The sequence below is a fragment of the Grampus griseus genome (genome assembly GCF_964374135.1).
Source record: "Grampus griseus genome assembly, chromosome: 15".
Taxonomy (NCBI): Eukaryota; Metazoa; Chordata; class Mammalia; order Artiodactyla; family Delphinidae; genus Grampus; species Grampus griseus.
In genome coordinates this window covers 80133064-80148903 of record NC_139009.1, presented here as the reverse complement: position 1 = coordinate 80148903, position 15840 = coordinate 80133064, and the positions used below count along the sequence as shown (strand labels likewise).

At 40.4% G+C, this 15840-nt stretch overlaps 1 protein-coding gene across 3 annotated transcripts in view; it reads left to right on the top strand.

The window, feature by feature from the left end:
• The window catches only part of TMEM131 (transmembrane protein 131), a gene marked incomplete at its 5' end in the record, with an annotated part of 192081 nt that overhangs the window by 112655 nt on the left and 63586 nt on the right, over positions 1 to 15840 (top strand). For all 3 annotated transcript variants that reach the window (XM_082672565.1, XM_082672564.1, XM_082672563.1), the window contains 5 exons: positions 1704 to 1826; positions 7221 to 7301; positions 10958 to 11108; positions 11207 to 11263; positions 12201 to 12262. In XM_082672565.1, the coding sequence (XP_082528691.1) occupies positions 1704 to 1826; positions 7221 to 7301; positions 10958 to 11108; positions 11207 to 11263; positions 12201 to 12262 (474 nt within the window). The remainder of the gene's footprint in view (positions 1 to 1703; positions 1827 to 7220; positions 7302 to 10957; positions 11109 to 11206; positions 11264 to 12200; positions 12263 to 15840) is intronic.

Below are 15840 nucleotides of genomic sequence, written 5' to 3'. Positions count from 1 at the left end.
TAGTAAGTTACTGAGCAGGGATTCAAACCCATGTCTTTATAACTACGAAGACCATCCTCTTAACCACTGAGCTATATTGCCCATGGAACTCAATTGTTTAAATCCTTACTTGGCTAGTGTCTTACTTTACAGTTTTTATGCTTTTGTTTTTGAACATTTCTTCTCCACTACCCAGGACACTTCATGTATTTTGGAAATTAGTGTCAGAGTAAACATTCCATTTTAGTCAGGAATCATATCTTATGCTTATTTATGGTGCACAAGTCTTTAGTGGTTGTTTGATAGGCAGTATATACTTTTGAAGCCAGTACAGATGAATAACTTTGACATGCTGTACAGAGCACTTGGCATATACTTGTTGAGTAAATAAAAAGACCACCGTGAGAATATGAAGACCTGTGCCCTACAATGGTGCCCCCAACTGACCTAGGTGTTTGTGGCCCACGGGTGACCTGAGGGTCATGATCAGGTTGTTCTCAAGGTGAGCCTCAGTGCCAGGTGTCTTCACCTCTTCGCATCTAGTCTTTCACCACGTCTTTCTCTTAAATGTACCTTGAGTCTGTCTACCTCTCTCCTCTTCACCCCCACTGCTCCCAGGCCATCCCCACCTCTCACTGGATGATGACACAGGAGCCTCCTGACTGCCCTTCCTCTCCTCCACAGCCCCTCCTACAGTGCATTGTTCACTCCGTAGCCAGAGTGATATTCTCTGAGCATAAATCAGATCCAGTCAGCTCCTCACGTAAATCCTTATGTTTTCCCATTGCTCTCAGAGCAAAGTGAAAGCTTCTGACCAAGGCCAACAAGGCTCTAAGGATCTGACTCCCGTGTAGCTCTCCCACCTCATCCCATTTGACCATGGTTCTCATCTTATTCTTTGTCTCCAAACAAGCCACACCCTTTCCTGCCTCCTGCCCTTTGCCTGTGTACTTCCCCTTGCAGAATACACTTTCACTGTTGGCTTGTTCTCATCTATCAGGTGACGTCAGTTCACGTCATTTCCCATCCACCCTCTCTTAAAGAATATTCCCACCCTCGCTCCACCCAGTTACTCTGTATCACATTACCCATTTTTCTAAACCTTTTTATTGTTATCTAGGCTGTCCCTAATATTAGGATGTGAGTTTCATAAGAGCAGGCACATTATCTGTCTCGTTCACTGTTGAATTGTTCAGCAGTGCCTGTGGTTGTGCCTAGCACATCATAGGCACTTAATAAATAGTTGTCATTGAATGACTGGCTCACCCTGTTTGGTCAGCCCACATTCCTATGGAGGAATGACCTGGGACTGTGCTTCGTATTTAAGAGATTGTCTGGGCCCTACATCCATCTTCTGATGGTTGGAACAGGGAAATCTTTTAATTCCCTGTTTCCTCCTTTTGTCTATCCCATGACCTCGTGAAGGACTACTAATTTCTAATATAGAAATCATTCCAAATGTATATATATGTGCATTTATATATATATATATATATAAAAGAATATATATATATATTCTTGATGAGTATCAAGAATTTTATGTATATCAAATAGGTAGCCAAACAAGTATAGAAACTACATGTGTGCTCCTTTTAAAGGGAGTTACGATTTTTTCCATAAGTTAACCTCACCAGTTTTCCCTAGATCAATCAGTTATAACTATAAAAATGTTCTAAAACTCTAAAAGCAACTAAAATTGCATTTTTTTTCCTCCTTGGAATCAGGTATTTGGTATTGGAGTTCCAAATCCATACCGACTGAGGCCGTTCCTTGGGGCCAGAGTCCCTGTGAATAGCAGTTTCTCGCCTATAATAAACATACACAATCCTCACAGTGAGCCTTTACAGGTGAGTTTATGGTGGTGATTTTGAATGTGTTTAACTTTAGTGGAAATTAATGCTTAACGTGAAATCTCAGTTTGTTACAGTTTTCAAGACTATTTAAAATAACGTGGTACTGAATAATAGTACTAAAGAGAGATATTATTTTATTGCAGCTTGTAGTCTGAATTTGGTGTTATATCAGTCCAGTTATCGAATTTTTGGAACCATTTTTAAAATGACTGTGGTTTCTCTGGTGTTAGTTTTAAGCACCTGTACATGTAATTTAAGAAGAGTTTTCATCTATACAAGGCCACTGCTTTTCTTGCCTTCAGCTCCTTCTGTCCCAGTATAAATTTTTTAAGCCAGTATTCGTATTTATTTCTAATAATAATAAGTTTTTCGTGATGGCAGCCTGGAAATTAAAATCCAAGGAAAGGGTAGTATAGAACCACTGATTAAAAGCCAACTTATATTTTTATTTTAAAAAATCCAACTCATATCTTACCCAATGTTTTAGTAATAATTATTTTCACATTTGAAATCCCTCCTCACTCGTCCCTTGTCTCTAAGACAGTGGGCGTGACTGGCATCACTCCTTCAAATATTTCCTAAAATAAAAACCCCACCCCATGCCCCCAGTGACTTCCAGCCGTGTAACATTTGCTGCCACTGTAGCTTCTAGTTTTGTTGTCTGTGTTGGAAGGCGATGTGGATGCTTTCCAGAACAGTCCTTAATGTCCACACCCAGGGCCCGTAGAGTTCTTTAGGACCCCAGTACTGCAGAACTTAGTGGTGGCTTGAAAATGGCAGATGGAGGGAAAATACCGTGCATCGTGGTAAGCCACAGCGCTTTGGCAACCGAAATGGTTTTTGCCATCTTAGAACCCCCTGGTAGAAGGGCTCATAAACAGTGAAGGTGAAAACAAGAAAGAACAAGACAAGATATTCAGAGCTGGGATTATGAAATGCTTAGGAATTTAGTAGCAAGAGAGGTTTCACCCCCAAACTTGGCTGACACTGGGTGAGGATAGCTACGAATAAAAATACTCCACCCAAATTTTGATTATTTGTAGCTGGATATCTTGATCATAAAAGAGGAAAATGCTCTTGTCTTCTGCTTTTACAAGTGAAAAGTATTTCCTCTCCATCATCAGTCTGTCGTTTATATCCTTTTGCTACTTTGGATAATGGTGAATTTTCCCTGTTCTGGCTAACTTTTATTACAAATCTATACAGAAACCTCATAAATTCTTGCTATTTTTCTCTTCTTGACTGTTTTCAGTCCAAGACATAAAAACTGTCCTCTCATTCTCTCAGACCCTGCCGCATGAGTTGCCACACTCTTCTGTAGCAGCAGTGTTACAAAGCACCCAGGGATGTGCCCTCTCTGTGGTTGCCACACCACGGACTGAGGGTCTCGCTTCCTGCTTGGAAGGATGGAGGTTACAGACTCAGCAGATGTTGGCTAATCTACGGTTACCTTAGTAGCCTTACAGTCTGCGCCTTTGCTCCTCAGCCTTTGGAGTCATCAAGCTATAATCTAGAAAAATTATCTCTGAATTCAATAGTGATTTTTTTCTTTTGTTCATCTAGTCTTTTTCAGTTATATAACATTTCAATTCAAGATTTACCACAACGGACTTTTATCAGCGCACAGGAGAGCAAATGGAAAGCCAAAGTTGCCCTCTTAGAAACAATAGATTGTTTATCTGGAGTGCTTTTTTTTTTTTTTTTTTTTTTTGCGGTACGCGGGCCTCTCACTGCTGTGGCTTCTCCCGTTGCGGAGCATAGGCTCCGGGCGCACAGGCTCTGCGGCCATGGCTCACGGGCCCAGCCGCTCCGCGGCATGTGGGATCTTCCCGGACCGGGGCACGAACTCGTGTCCCCTGCATCGGCAGGCGGACTCTCAACCACTGCACCACCAGGGAAGCCCCTGGAGTGCTTTTTTTTTTAAAGGGAAAATCCAAGTCCCTATCTGATGGGCGCTTTTTTAATTGAGGTATAACTGACATACAACATTATATCAGTCTCAGGTATACGGTATAGTTTAACTATAGTCACTATCATGTCTGTCACATTCCTGTGACTTAATTGTCTTTATAACTGGTAGGTTGTGTGGAAGGCACTCTTAACCTGGGAGTCCTATAATATGAGTCTTGTCCTTAAATTTAAGATAGTATTGTAAAGCAAGAAATTACATCTGATTTGTTCATTATACAACACAAACACACGAGTATGTTCTCATTGAAAAAAGAATGTCAGCAATTCAAACGTGTGAGGCAAAAGTCCCTTTGAACTTGCTACCTTCCGGTCCAATGCTGTCCAGCAGAACTCCCTGTGCTGATGGAAGAGTTCAGTGTCTGCTCTGTCCAGTGCAGCAGCCACCAGCCACAGGTGGCCGTTGAGCACCTGAACTTGTGGCTGGGGTGGCTGAAGAGCTGAACATTCAGTTTTACTTTAGTTCAATTAATTTCAATTTAAATAACCACATGTAGCAGGTGACTGTTACATTAGCACAGCTCCAGCCCTGAACCCTTCCTCGGCGATACCCGTCATGTGATCTCCGTGTGTCACATCAGGCCTTTTTCTGTGTGCTTGTGTGCAGATATGTGGGCACACAAAAACTAACATTCTTCGTGGGAATCTTTTTACATAAATTATATTTTGTATATATTGTTGGCTTCCTTTTTTTCTCTAAACTTTATTATATTAGGAAAACTAGCACTGGACTAAAAATCAGGAGTGTGTCGTCCTAGTTTTAATGTAATCTGTCCTTTGATTTTATAGTTTAGCCTTTATCTGTCCTCATTTCCTTATTCCCTTTCCTGTTATCAGTAGCCTACCTTTGTAATCTTATGTTCCAAACATTGTTAGGCTTGTGTCCTTAATACCTTGGAAGATTCAATGAAATAATACATGATGTTTTCTGGTTTTTAGAAAAAGTTCTGCAGTCACCCCATCAGTTAAGGTGCCGTTACTGTTAACACAGTACTGTAGGGGAACACTAATAAATTGGAAGGAAAGTGATAGTACTCAGAGAAAATCCTAGCTCATTAGTCTTTGCTAAATGCATCACTGTAATGACAACACACACAAAAAAAACAAAAACAATAACCTTTAAGCATATGCTAAAGTATTGCTGTTTTTCCTGCTTTATCCTTTTTGTGTGTACTCCTAGAGGACTTTTGTGATAAAACAAGTAAAGGTTTTCTACCCATTCTCATTCACCCCAAATTTGCATTTAATTAAATATATTCTTTATTTTTAAGAGATAGGGTTACTTGCCTTTAAAGAAAAGTCTCCTGCCATATGACTCTTCTATTCCTTGGTATTTACCCAAGAGAAAGGAAAGCACGTGAAAACCCAAAGACGTATACAATGTGGTGTTCATAACAGCGTTGTGACCAAACATCTGTAGTGACCCAAAACTGGAAACACCCCAAATGTCCATCAGCAAGTAAATGGATCAAAAATTGTGGCATATCCATAAAATCAAAAAGAAATGAACTGGGCTTCCCTGGTGGCGCAGTGGTTGAGAGTCCGCCTGCCCATGCAGGGGACACGGGTTTGTGCCCCGGTCTGGGAAGATCCCACATGCCGCAGAGCGGCTGGGCCCGTGAGCCATGGCCGTTGAGCCTGCGCATCCGGAGCCTGTGCTCCGCAACGGGAGAGACCACAACAGTGAGAGGCCCACATACCACAAAAAAAAAAAAAAAGAAATGAACTATTAGTACATAAAACAACATGGTGGATCTCCAGATAATTACACTGAATAAAAGCAGCCAGACACAAGAGTACATACTGTATGGTTCCATTTATATAAAACTCTATAGACACTACAGACTAATGTAGAGTGGCCAAGAGCAGTTCAGTGGTTGCCTGGGGATGGGAGAGGGCAGAGGGTGACAGGTGGATTGCAAAGGTCATGAGGAAACTCTAGGAGGTGAAGGGTTTATTTAATATTGTAATTATAGTAGTAGCTTCATGCCTGTGTACATGTCAGAATTCATCAAGTTGTACACTTTAAAAATGTATAGGGCTTTCCTGGTGGCGCTGTGGTTGAGAGTCCGCTTGCCGATGCAAGGGACACGGGTTCGTGCCCCGGTCCAGGAAGATCCCACATGCTGCGGAGCGACTGGGCCCGTGAGCCATGGCTGCTGAGCCTGCACGTCCAGAGCCTGTGCTCCGCAACGGGAGAGGCCACAACAGTGAGAGGCCCGCGTATCGCAAAAAAATAAATAAAAATAAAAATGTATAGAGTAGGGCTTCCCTGGTGCCTCAGTGGTTAAGAACCTGCCTGCCAATGCAGGGGACACAGGTTCGAGCCCTGGTCCGGGAAGATCCCACATGCTGCAGAGCAACTAAGCCTGTGCGCCACAACTACTGAGCTTGCGCTGTAGAGCCCGCAAGCCACAATTGCAGAGCCCACGTGCCGCAACTACTGAAGCCCGCGCACCTAGAGCCTGTGCTCTGCAACAAGAGAAGCCACCGCAATGAGAAGCCCAGGCACCACAAGGAAGAGTAGCCCCTGCTCGCTGCAACCAGAGAAAGCCCGTGCGCAGCAACGAAGGCCCAATACACCAAAGATAGATAGATAAATAAATAATTTTTTAAATGTATAGTTTATTGTACATGAATTATACCTCAGTAAACAGTTTTTAAAAATCATGGGTTGGGACTTCTCTGGTGGTCCAGTGGTTAAGACTCCACACTCCCAATGCAGGGGGCCCAGGTTCGATCCCTGGTCAGGGAACTAGATCCTACATGCCGCAGCAAAGATCCTGCACTCAGCAGTGAAGATCCCGCCTGCTGCAACTAAGACCCGGCATGGCCAAATAAATAAATAACTATTTAAAAGAAACAATCATGGGTGTAGGTACAAGCCACAGAGATACATTAATAGTAGCTGTGATTTTGCTACAGAAGTCTTCAAATATTTTCATTCTGCACTGATATTGTTGCATATGCTGAAGAATGATATGCTCTTCACTATGTCACAATTACAGTAGTTATTAGATCTGCTGCTAGATCTTGTTATAAATTGTGAATAAAGAAGCATTTGTGTTACTAAAAGAACTGTAAAATATGATACTTTCCATAAACTGTTTCCTTAGGAAAAAATAGAAATAAATGTCCTACGGTTGGATTTCCTAAAATCCAGTCTCTGAAACAGCTACACTATTTCCGAGTTCAATATTTCAAAGTTACCTTGCTTTAATTAAATACACCACCATTGCTTACCCATATGAGCACTGCCTCTGGTGATGTGACACCACACTTACCCTACATTTATATCTGTAAACGTCTTTAAATTTTTTCTGATGAACAATTAGGGTGTCAAACGTTTCTGTATAACAGCAAATCACTTGCATTGAAAACATGATTTTGACTTAACCATCATGTGCTCCTTTGTCACAGGTTGTAGAAATGTACTCTAGTGGAGGAGATCTTCACCTCGAACTTCCGACAGGTCAGCAGGGAGGCACCAGGAAACTGTGGGTGAGTGCTGACGTGTTCTCTCTTGTGAGCTCACATGAAACCAGTTATTCTCTTAAATACACCAGAAAATACTTAACTCCTCATCACCTGAAGAAATACGGGTGACTTTTCTGTAATTATTGTCTTAATATTGAACTTATATCAAACTAACACAACATTGTAAAGCAACTCCAGTAAAAATTAATTTAAAAAGATAAAATAAATTTATATCACATATACTTGAAAATTGGAGAGACAGAGAGAAATAGAATAGTAATTTTTGGAAAGAGCAGTGAACAAAAATTGGTGTAAGCTCTAACCCACTGTGTGGAAAGAAAGAGGTTTTAACTATTCTTCCTCAGAATAATATTAGTAAAGTTGTCTCTGAATCTAATCATTTATAATATGCTTTACACTAATATTGAAGAAGAAAAAAAAAAAAACGTGAGAAGGACCTGCTCCATGTTTTAAGGTAAAGCATTGAACACGCATACTCACTGTTGGTGGAGGAGATGCCATTTGCAGAGGGAACATAGTCAGGCCCTCCTGATGACTTAGAAACTTTAAATTTTTAGGCGGTCTATAGCCACATTTAATGCTATTTAATATTTGACAGTACTCTGTGTCCATGGTTAGAGAACCACTTTTTCTTGGAGAATACTAGCAAATATTAACAGATTAATGAATACCTAGTAACTACCTTATTTACAAAGGTTCCTGCCATAGGAGGGTTGTTTTTATTTTTTTTAATGTTGCCTACCCAGCTTTAATCAAAGAAGGGAAAGTCATAGAAAATGCAGTTCTTGTACCAAGGTCACTAAAATCGCTGCTCATTCGTAATTGAAGACACACGGATCTGACCACTATGAATAGGTTCTGAACATCAAAGTTTCTTTGTTAATTGCTCTGTTAAACACACACAGCCTCTAGATTCTGTCATATGACCAGTCTCAGCCAGGGAAGGGACGTGGAGGGGACGCTTTTAGGATATTGACTTGAACATTTAGAAACCGATTTGTCAGTGACTAGGTTAACTTCTAAGATGTAGAAACACTCTAGCAGGTAGAAATGTGTAATGGATGGTCTCTTTATATCCTTTCACAAAAATGATTTACCTTGAAATTACGATATTGTTTGAAAAGCCTTTGGGAGAAATAGTGTATAAAACAGTGCTTCATAGAATTAACTATAAGCAATTAAATTTGTATTATAATTCTAGATAGAAGAACTAAGAATTTACTATGAAATATAACCGTATTCTAATAAATAAACATTAAAAAATTCAGATTTCTGATTAGTTAAGAACTGTAACGAATGGTAGCAGACATGGCAGATTGTTTTAATACTCCTAGCAGCTACGAGAAAAGATATAGTGACTTATTGCTACAAATCTAGAGTGAGAAAAAGTCAATTGGCCTTGACCTCACCCCCAGCCCATTTCAGTGTACATGAGAAAACCCCAGCTCCTAAAGATGGGGAAGTGGATGGTCTATCTCTAGTGGGCCCAGGAGGGTTCCCGTCACCTCTTTCCTACTTTGAAACTAAAAAGTTAAGAGAGTAGAGGCAAGTGAAGACCAGTAAATTCTAAACCGTGGGGATTTCTTAAAATAGGCCAAAAGGTGTGTGCAGAAAAACTCTGGTGGTCCCGAGGGAGCCAGATTATTCAAAAACCAGGAAAAGAATTATACCTCAAAAACAAATTTTTTTTCCAGTGAGTCTGCCTTCTAGTGTAGATGTAAGTGTTCTTTTTTTATGAACCTAAAAAGTTACGCTATCTTACATGCTCAGAGCCTTACTGAACGCGGTTGGTGAACTGTGGATTTGCTTGGGAAGCTTTGTTTTGTTAGGTTTTAAATGAAAGGAGAGCAGAGTCTACTCTCTCTTGGTTAGCATTTAAAGAGAATCCTAAATGGGCAGAAGACCATTTCTCCAAAGAAGATATACAGATTGCCAACAAACACATGAAAGGATGCTCAACATCACTTATCATTAGAGAAATACAAATCAGAACTACAATGAGGTATCATCACCTCACACCAGTCAGAATGGCCATCATCAAAAAATCTACAAACAATAAATGCTGGAGAGGGTGTGGAGAAAAGGGAACCCTCTTGCACTGTTGGTGGGAATGTAAATTGATACAGTCACTGTGGAGAACAGTATGGAGGTTCCTTAAAAAACTAAAAATAGAACTACCACTTGACCCAGCAATCCCACTACTGGGCATATACCCAGAGAAAACCATAATTCAAAAAGAGTCATGTACCACAATGTTCACTGCAGCTCTATTTACAATAGCCAGGACATGGAAGCAGCCTAAGTGTCCATCGACAGATGAATGGATAAAGAAGATGTGGTGCATATATAAAATGGAATATTACTCAGCCATAAAAAGAAATGAAATTGAGTTATTTGTAATGAGGTAATGAGGTGGGTGGACCTAGAGTCTGTCATACAGAGTGAAGTATGTCAGAAAGAGAAAAACAAATACCGTATGCTAACACATATATATGGAATCTAGAAAAAAAAACTGGTTCTGTAAAACCTAGGGGCAGGACAGGAATAAAGACGCAGACGTAGAGAATGGACTTGAGGATACGGGGAGGGGGAAGGGTAAGCTGGGACGAAGTGAGAGAGTAGCATTGACATATGTACACTACCAAATGTAAAACAGATAGCTAGTGGGAAGCAGCCGCATAGCACAGGGAGATCAGCTCAGTGCTTTGTGACCACCTAGAGGGGTGGGATAGGGAGGGTGGAAGGGAGACGCACGAGGGAGGAGATATGGGGATATATGTACATGTATAGCTGATTCACTTTGTTATAAAGCAGAAACTAACACACCATTGTAAAGCAATTATACTCCAATGAAGATGTTAAAATAAATAAATAAATAAAACATTATTTAGCTAAAATAATAGTATATTCTGAAACTGTTGCATATGAAGAGACAGTTAATGAGTATGCCGCTAAAAAGTGTAGGGAAAAAAGTATTACAGAGATGTATCAGGAAGTCCATCAATTAAAAGAATTTTGTTTAAAAAAATAATAAATTAAAAAAAAGAATCCTTTTTGCGATGACCTAGAGAGGTAGGATAGGGAGGGTAGGAGGGAGGCTCAAGAGGGAGGGGATATGGTGACATGTGCATGCATGTGGCTGATTCACTTTGTTGTACAACAGAAACTAGCACAGTATCGTGAAGCAGTTATACTCCAATAAAGATCCGTTAAAAAAAAAGAGAATCCTGTAAACTTCTGGAGAAGCAGTTTCCCTCTGATGGTGATGTCTCTGTTGTTTAGAGAATTTCAGGACTGAATTATATACCCAAGCACCAGCAATACATCAAATAGTAATTGATTTTTATAGATTAAACTCTATCTTAATCACTTATCATCTTAATGATGATTTTGCCACTGACAGTTTGTTTTCATATAATTTTATTTCTTTCATTTTGCTCAGTTTTACACACCATACTTCATTAGTTTTAAGATATGTGTGTTTTTAACATCCTCCAAAATTGGACTGTGTGTTATAATCAGTGGAATGAATATATTTGTTTAATTGGCAATATGTTTTTTTCCTTAGTGTATAAAATAATAGTGCATCTTTCAGGTGATGTCATCTTATTCAGTAAACTGTGGTGGTTTTGCTACATTATGGTCTGTTAACTTGTCAGGAAATTCCTCCTTATGAAACCAAGGGAGTGATGAGAGCCAGTTTTTCATCTAGAGAAGCAGATAATCACACAGCTTTCATAAGAATAAAGACTAATGCTTCAGACAGCACGGAGTTTATCATTCTTCCAGTTGAGGTGGAAGTTACCACAGGTGAGTGGATGACTAAAGGAGCTGCAAGTTTGTTTTGGTTTCAGTACATCCTGCTCTGGCGAAGTGAAATGTAATTGTTTACTTTTCTTTTTTCCAAGCTCCTGGAATTTATTCCTCAACTGAAATGTTAGATTTTGGTACACTGCGAACACAAGGTAAAAAAAGAGACAGTGTCTTTATAGGTCTTTTAAAAAAATCCCTGTATTCATTGCTGAATGGCTCTACTTTAACTCCTTTGTAATTAATTCAGCTTTGAAAGTTATTTCTCAGTGGGTCACATGATCTTGTAGAAATCTGCTTTTGGGAACTCAGAGCCCTTAGTGATTTATACCCCATTCCTCTGAGGGATACCACTGCTTACAAGAGGGGAAAGCAATGTCATGGGTAACTTAAGTCTTCTAAGTGGAAGATTGAGGCATCAAGTCGTTTCTTAGTTTCTTATCCAGTTTCTCACCTATTTAGTTATGCTGAATCTTTTCTTTTAATAGTAAAATAAAGGAAGTAAAAAGATTGACTGCTGGATTTTTGTTTAGATATGGATTATTCAATTGCATTATAATAACGTAATGTTAGAAATTGGTCCCCAGTAGTCAGAGAAAGAATTCAAATTCTAAAATTGAAAATAACCAAAAAAGGATTTATTAAGAGAAAAGTAAGAGTACCTGTAATTTGGGATTCCTGTGGGCCATATGTAATTAAAAATTTGGTTGTTTAGGATTGAAGACTCATTTCTGAAAATTAGATTTGGTTTTAATATAATAATTTTATATTGTACTTTACTGAATTGCTTCATTATGCTTTGCTGGGAAACTAAAAGATAGTGATAACGTCAATTTCAATGAAAACTTTTGTTTTGTTTTGTTTTTTGGTCCGATTGTTTAGGAGGGGGCAGTTCCTATAGTACTCACTGTCCTTAAGAGTAAGGCAGTTCCTGTCAAGGAGTGTGATTGTCACATTCTTTTTATAAATGTGATTGTTATTCTAGTTCACATTCTAAAATACATTCAGTCTGATATCTAAAAAGAGAAAGATTCTAACTTGCTATAAAGCATACCATTTTAAGAAATATTTTCTTTTCCTCAATTTTAACAGATCTACCAAAAGTTTTAAATCTTCATTTATTAAATTCAGGAACAAAAGATGTACCAATAACAGTAAGTTTTTACTTTTCTTTTTCCTAATTTATATATTCTTTGTTTTTAAACTTATGACAGAGTTTAAAATGATTAAACTCTTGCTCTAAAGGAATTCTATTTTATGGTGACCTGGTGACACTTTGGTTCAAAGCGTGATACAAGAAACCTGTTCTGCCTCTCTAATCACCAGATTTTCAGGATGAGAAGGGCATGTGGACAGTCTTCTCCAAGCTAAGTGTGAACCAAAGTTCATGAGGTTCCTGTTTAGGCCTGTAGAGTCTGATAAATCCTAGGATCTGCGTGCCATGTATGTGCAAAGAAAAACGGGTCGTTAGACTTAAGGTACAGTTAAGTAAAAAGAGAGAAGAAGAGATTCAGATGAGTTGGAAAGAGAAATAAGGAAGCAAAGAAATCCGGTAGGTAGTGGTTGAGTGCTGTTAACATTTGTCTTTGGTACCCCTTCTAACCTGCAGCTGCCGTAGTTACCCTTGACAGCACACTGTAAACTAGGGTCCTCTCTCCCCCTCACACATACTCGAAGAACAGGTGACTTTGATGCCTTGTAAGTGGAAGTGGAGTGTCATGAGATGGTGAGCAAGGTCACTGTGCATTAAAATGTGGTTACCTGGGATGACCATCTCTCCCGTCACTTGGGGTTTGTATACTCTCTTCTCTTTGGTCTCTATTCCACCATTTGGTGGTAAACTCTGGGTTTGGGCAGGGATGGGCAACAGTCTGTTAAGTCTCAAAGCCCATCTGATCTATTTCATTTTATCAGAGTTCTCTGAATTTAGGTTTTCTGACATCAGCACAGGTTATAATAAAAATATACTGCTTTCCTCTTCCCTTATTCTCTTTGTAACTTGGGAACCTCACCAGGAGGTGAGGTGTTGAGCTAAAGCAAAATCTAGGTAGACCTTGCTCACTAGTAGAGTCATAGGCTAAGCAGTGTCCTGCCATATGACCTAGTATTTCTTCCTGCTAGGTAGGAGGATTGGGGGTGGGTTAGGGGAATGGAGTCTGGTAAAGAAGCGGTCCCCAAACTTTTTGGCACCAGGGACCGGTTTTGTGGAAGACAGTTTTTCCACGGACCGGGGTGGGTGTGGGGGGACGGTGGGGGATGGTTCAGGCGTAATGCGAGCAATGGGGAGCAGCAGATGAAGCTTCGCTTGCCCACCACTCACCTCCTGCTGTGCGACCCAGTTCCTAACAGGCCGCAGAGTGCTACCGGTCTGCGGCCCGGGGGTTGGGGACGCCTATGGTAAAGAACTTCCCCCAATCTGCAGTGGAGCTGAAACTACCCCAACCTGAGGTTCCTAGCACTGCAGTGTTAGGCCGACTGAGAGGGACCTGCTCTGAAGGTGCCTGAGTCTGCTGGGATTCATGCCCCTGCTCCTTGGTGAAGTCTTCAAGGGCCTGGGACCCTTCCACAGATGACAAGGAACAGCTCCTTTGACCTAGCCACTCTGATACTATATTTTTCTTAAAAAAAAAAAAAAAAAAAAACCACATAATGCTGACTGTTACTGCTATATTGAGGGGTTAGTGATTGTTTTTGCCTCTTTAATCTGTATTGAAATTTTCACAAGTCTATAGAAAAATGAGCAAAATAAGAGCAATATAGGGCTTCCCTGGTGGCGCAGTGGTTGGGAGTCCGCCTGCCGATGCAGGGGACGTGGGTTCGTCCCACATGCCACGGAGCGGCTGGGCCCGTGAGCCATGGCCGCTGAGCCTGCGCGTCTGGAGCCTGTGCTCCGCAACGGGAGAGGCCGCAACAGTGAGAGGCCCGCGTACCGCCAAAAAAAAAAAAAAAAAAAAGAGCAATATAAATATTTATAAAAATATGAGTGTGTATATGTTAACATAATTAACATAAAGTTGTAAACACCCTTTCTGGATAAGGACTATTCTGAGATAATGTCATTGTTTCTTTGACATTAAAATGTTTGTTGTTTTATTATTAAAGGTAGTAGATAGTTGGGAGAGGGTTGTTTTTGTTTTTTTAATAGAATAAGTGGGGAAGTGTTCTTTCCTCTTCCGTTTTTGGGGAGAGTTTTTTTTTTTTTTTTTTTCCGGTACGCGGGCCTCTCACTGTTGTGGCCTCTCCCGTTGCGGAGCACAGGCTCCGGACGCGCAGGCTCAGCGGCCATGGCTCACGGGCCCAGCCGCTCCGCGGCATGTGGGATCCTCCCGGACCGGGACACGAACCCGCGTCCCCTGCATCGGCAGGCAGACCCCCAACCACTGCGCCACCAGGGAAGCCCCTGGGGAGAGTTTTTGAAGGATTGATGTTAATTCTTCTTTAAATGTTTGGTGGAATTCACCAATAAAGTCATCTGGACCTGGATTTTTCTTTGTGGGAAGTTTTAAAATTATTAATTCAATCTCTTTACTTGCTACAGGCCTGTTCAGATTTTCTTTTTCTTCTTGAACCAGTTTCAGTAACTTATGTCTTCCTAGGAATTTTTTCATTTCATCTAAGTTATCTAATTTGTTGGCATACCATTGTTCACAGTATTCCCTTATAATACTTTTTTTTTTCCTGTGAGGTAGGTAGTAATGGCCCATCTTTAATTGTTTTTAGCAATTAGAGTCTTCTCTATATTAAAAAATTTTTTTTGGTCAGTCTAGCTAAAGGTTTGTTGATTTTGTTGACCTTTTCAAAGGACCAACTTTTTGTTTTGTTAATTTCCTTTTTTTTTTCCTTTGGTTTGATACCAAAATACCCTTTGTTTTATGAAGAAAGGTAGTAGATAGTAGGAATTTCTCCTTCCCTGCCACCGACATCCTCACATTTGCAAAATAAAAAGTTAGAAAACCTGTTAGACTTCCTCACACACACACACATTTTAGATTTTACCAGTGAAATGCAAAGGCCTAATAACCACTGCTCTGTTACAACATTTTAAAATCTCACTTTGTACTCAGAATTGTGCTTCCTTTTCTTCAAATGTCCTAGTTTACTATATCAGACTCTCCTCTGCAATGGAGCGTGATTCCTTCTGCTAGATTTGTCCAGCTTGCTTTGGCCACAGCCTACAAGAAGTTCTTTGAACTTCTTGGTCCTGGATTTCTTCTTGAGCCCAGTTGGCATCATGAAGCACAGTTACCGCATACGTGATGATGTGCACACAGCTCCCTCCCCAGCCGTTTCCTGCCCGCACGCTCAGGGCACTAACCTCCACGAAGGAAACTCCTGAAGCACACCGTCTGGCCGTACGTCCTGGATTCAGCAGCACATTTGCCTGTAGGGCAGACCCCGCCTATCGGTGGATCACTTGCCATTGCCTCCGTTTGAGATGTCAGATAATTTTTATGTTTTATGTGTTCTGCATGCTGTTTGTCTCTTACTGGTTTCTTCAGTCTGTGGGATGTCTTGTACAGAGGAGGAACTCTCATGCTTTTGGGGCAGACTTCAGGCCTTGAAGTCACTTCTCCAAATGTGAGGGCTTAGAGATTTGATGGGAAAGTGCATTTACTTAGCCCAAGCATTCTGGTCTAACTTTTTACATACAATAAATAGACTCAAACAAATGTCTTTTTCAATAAACATTTTCTAGAAAAATGAAATTAGCAATTCTAAGAATGTGAATGAA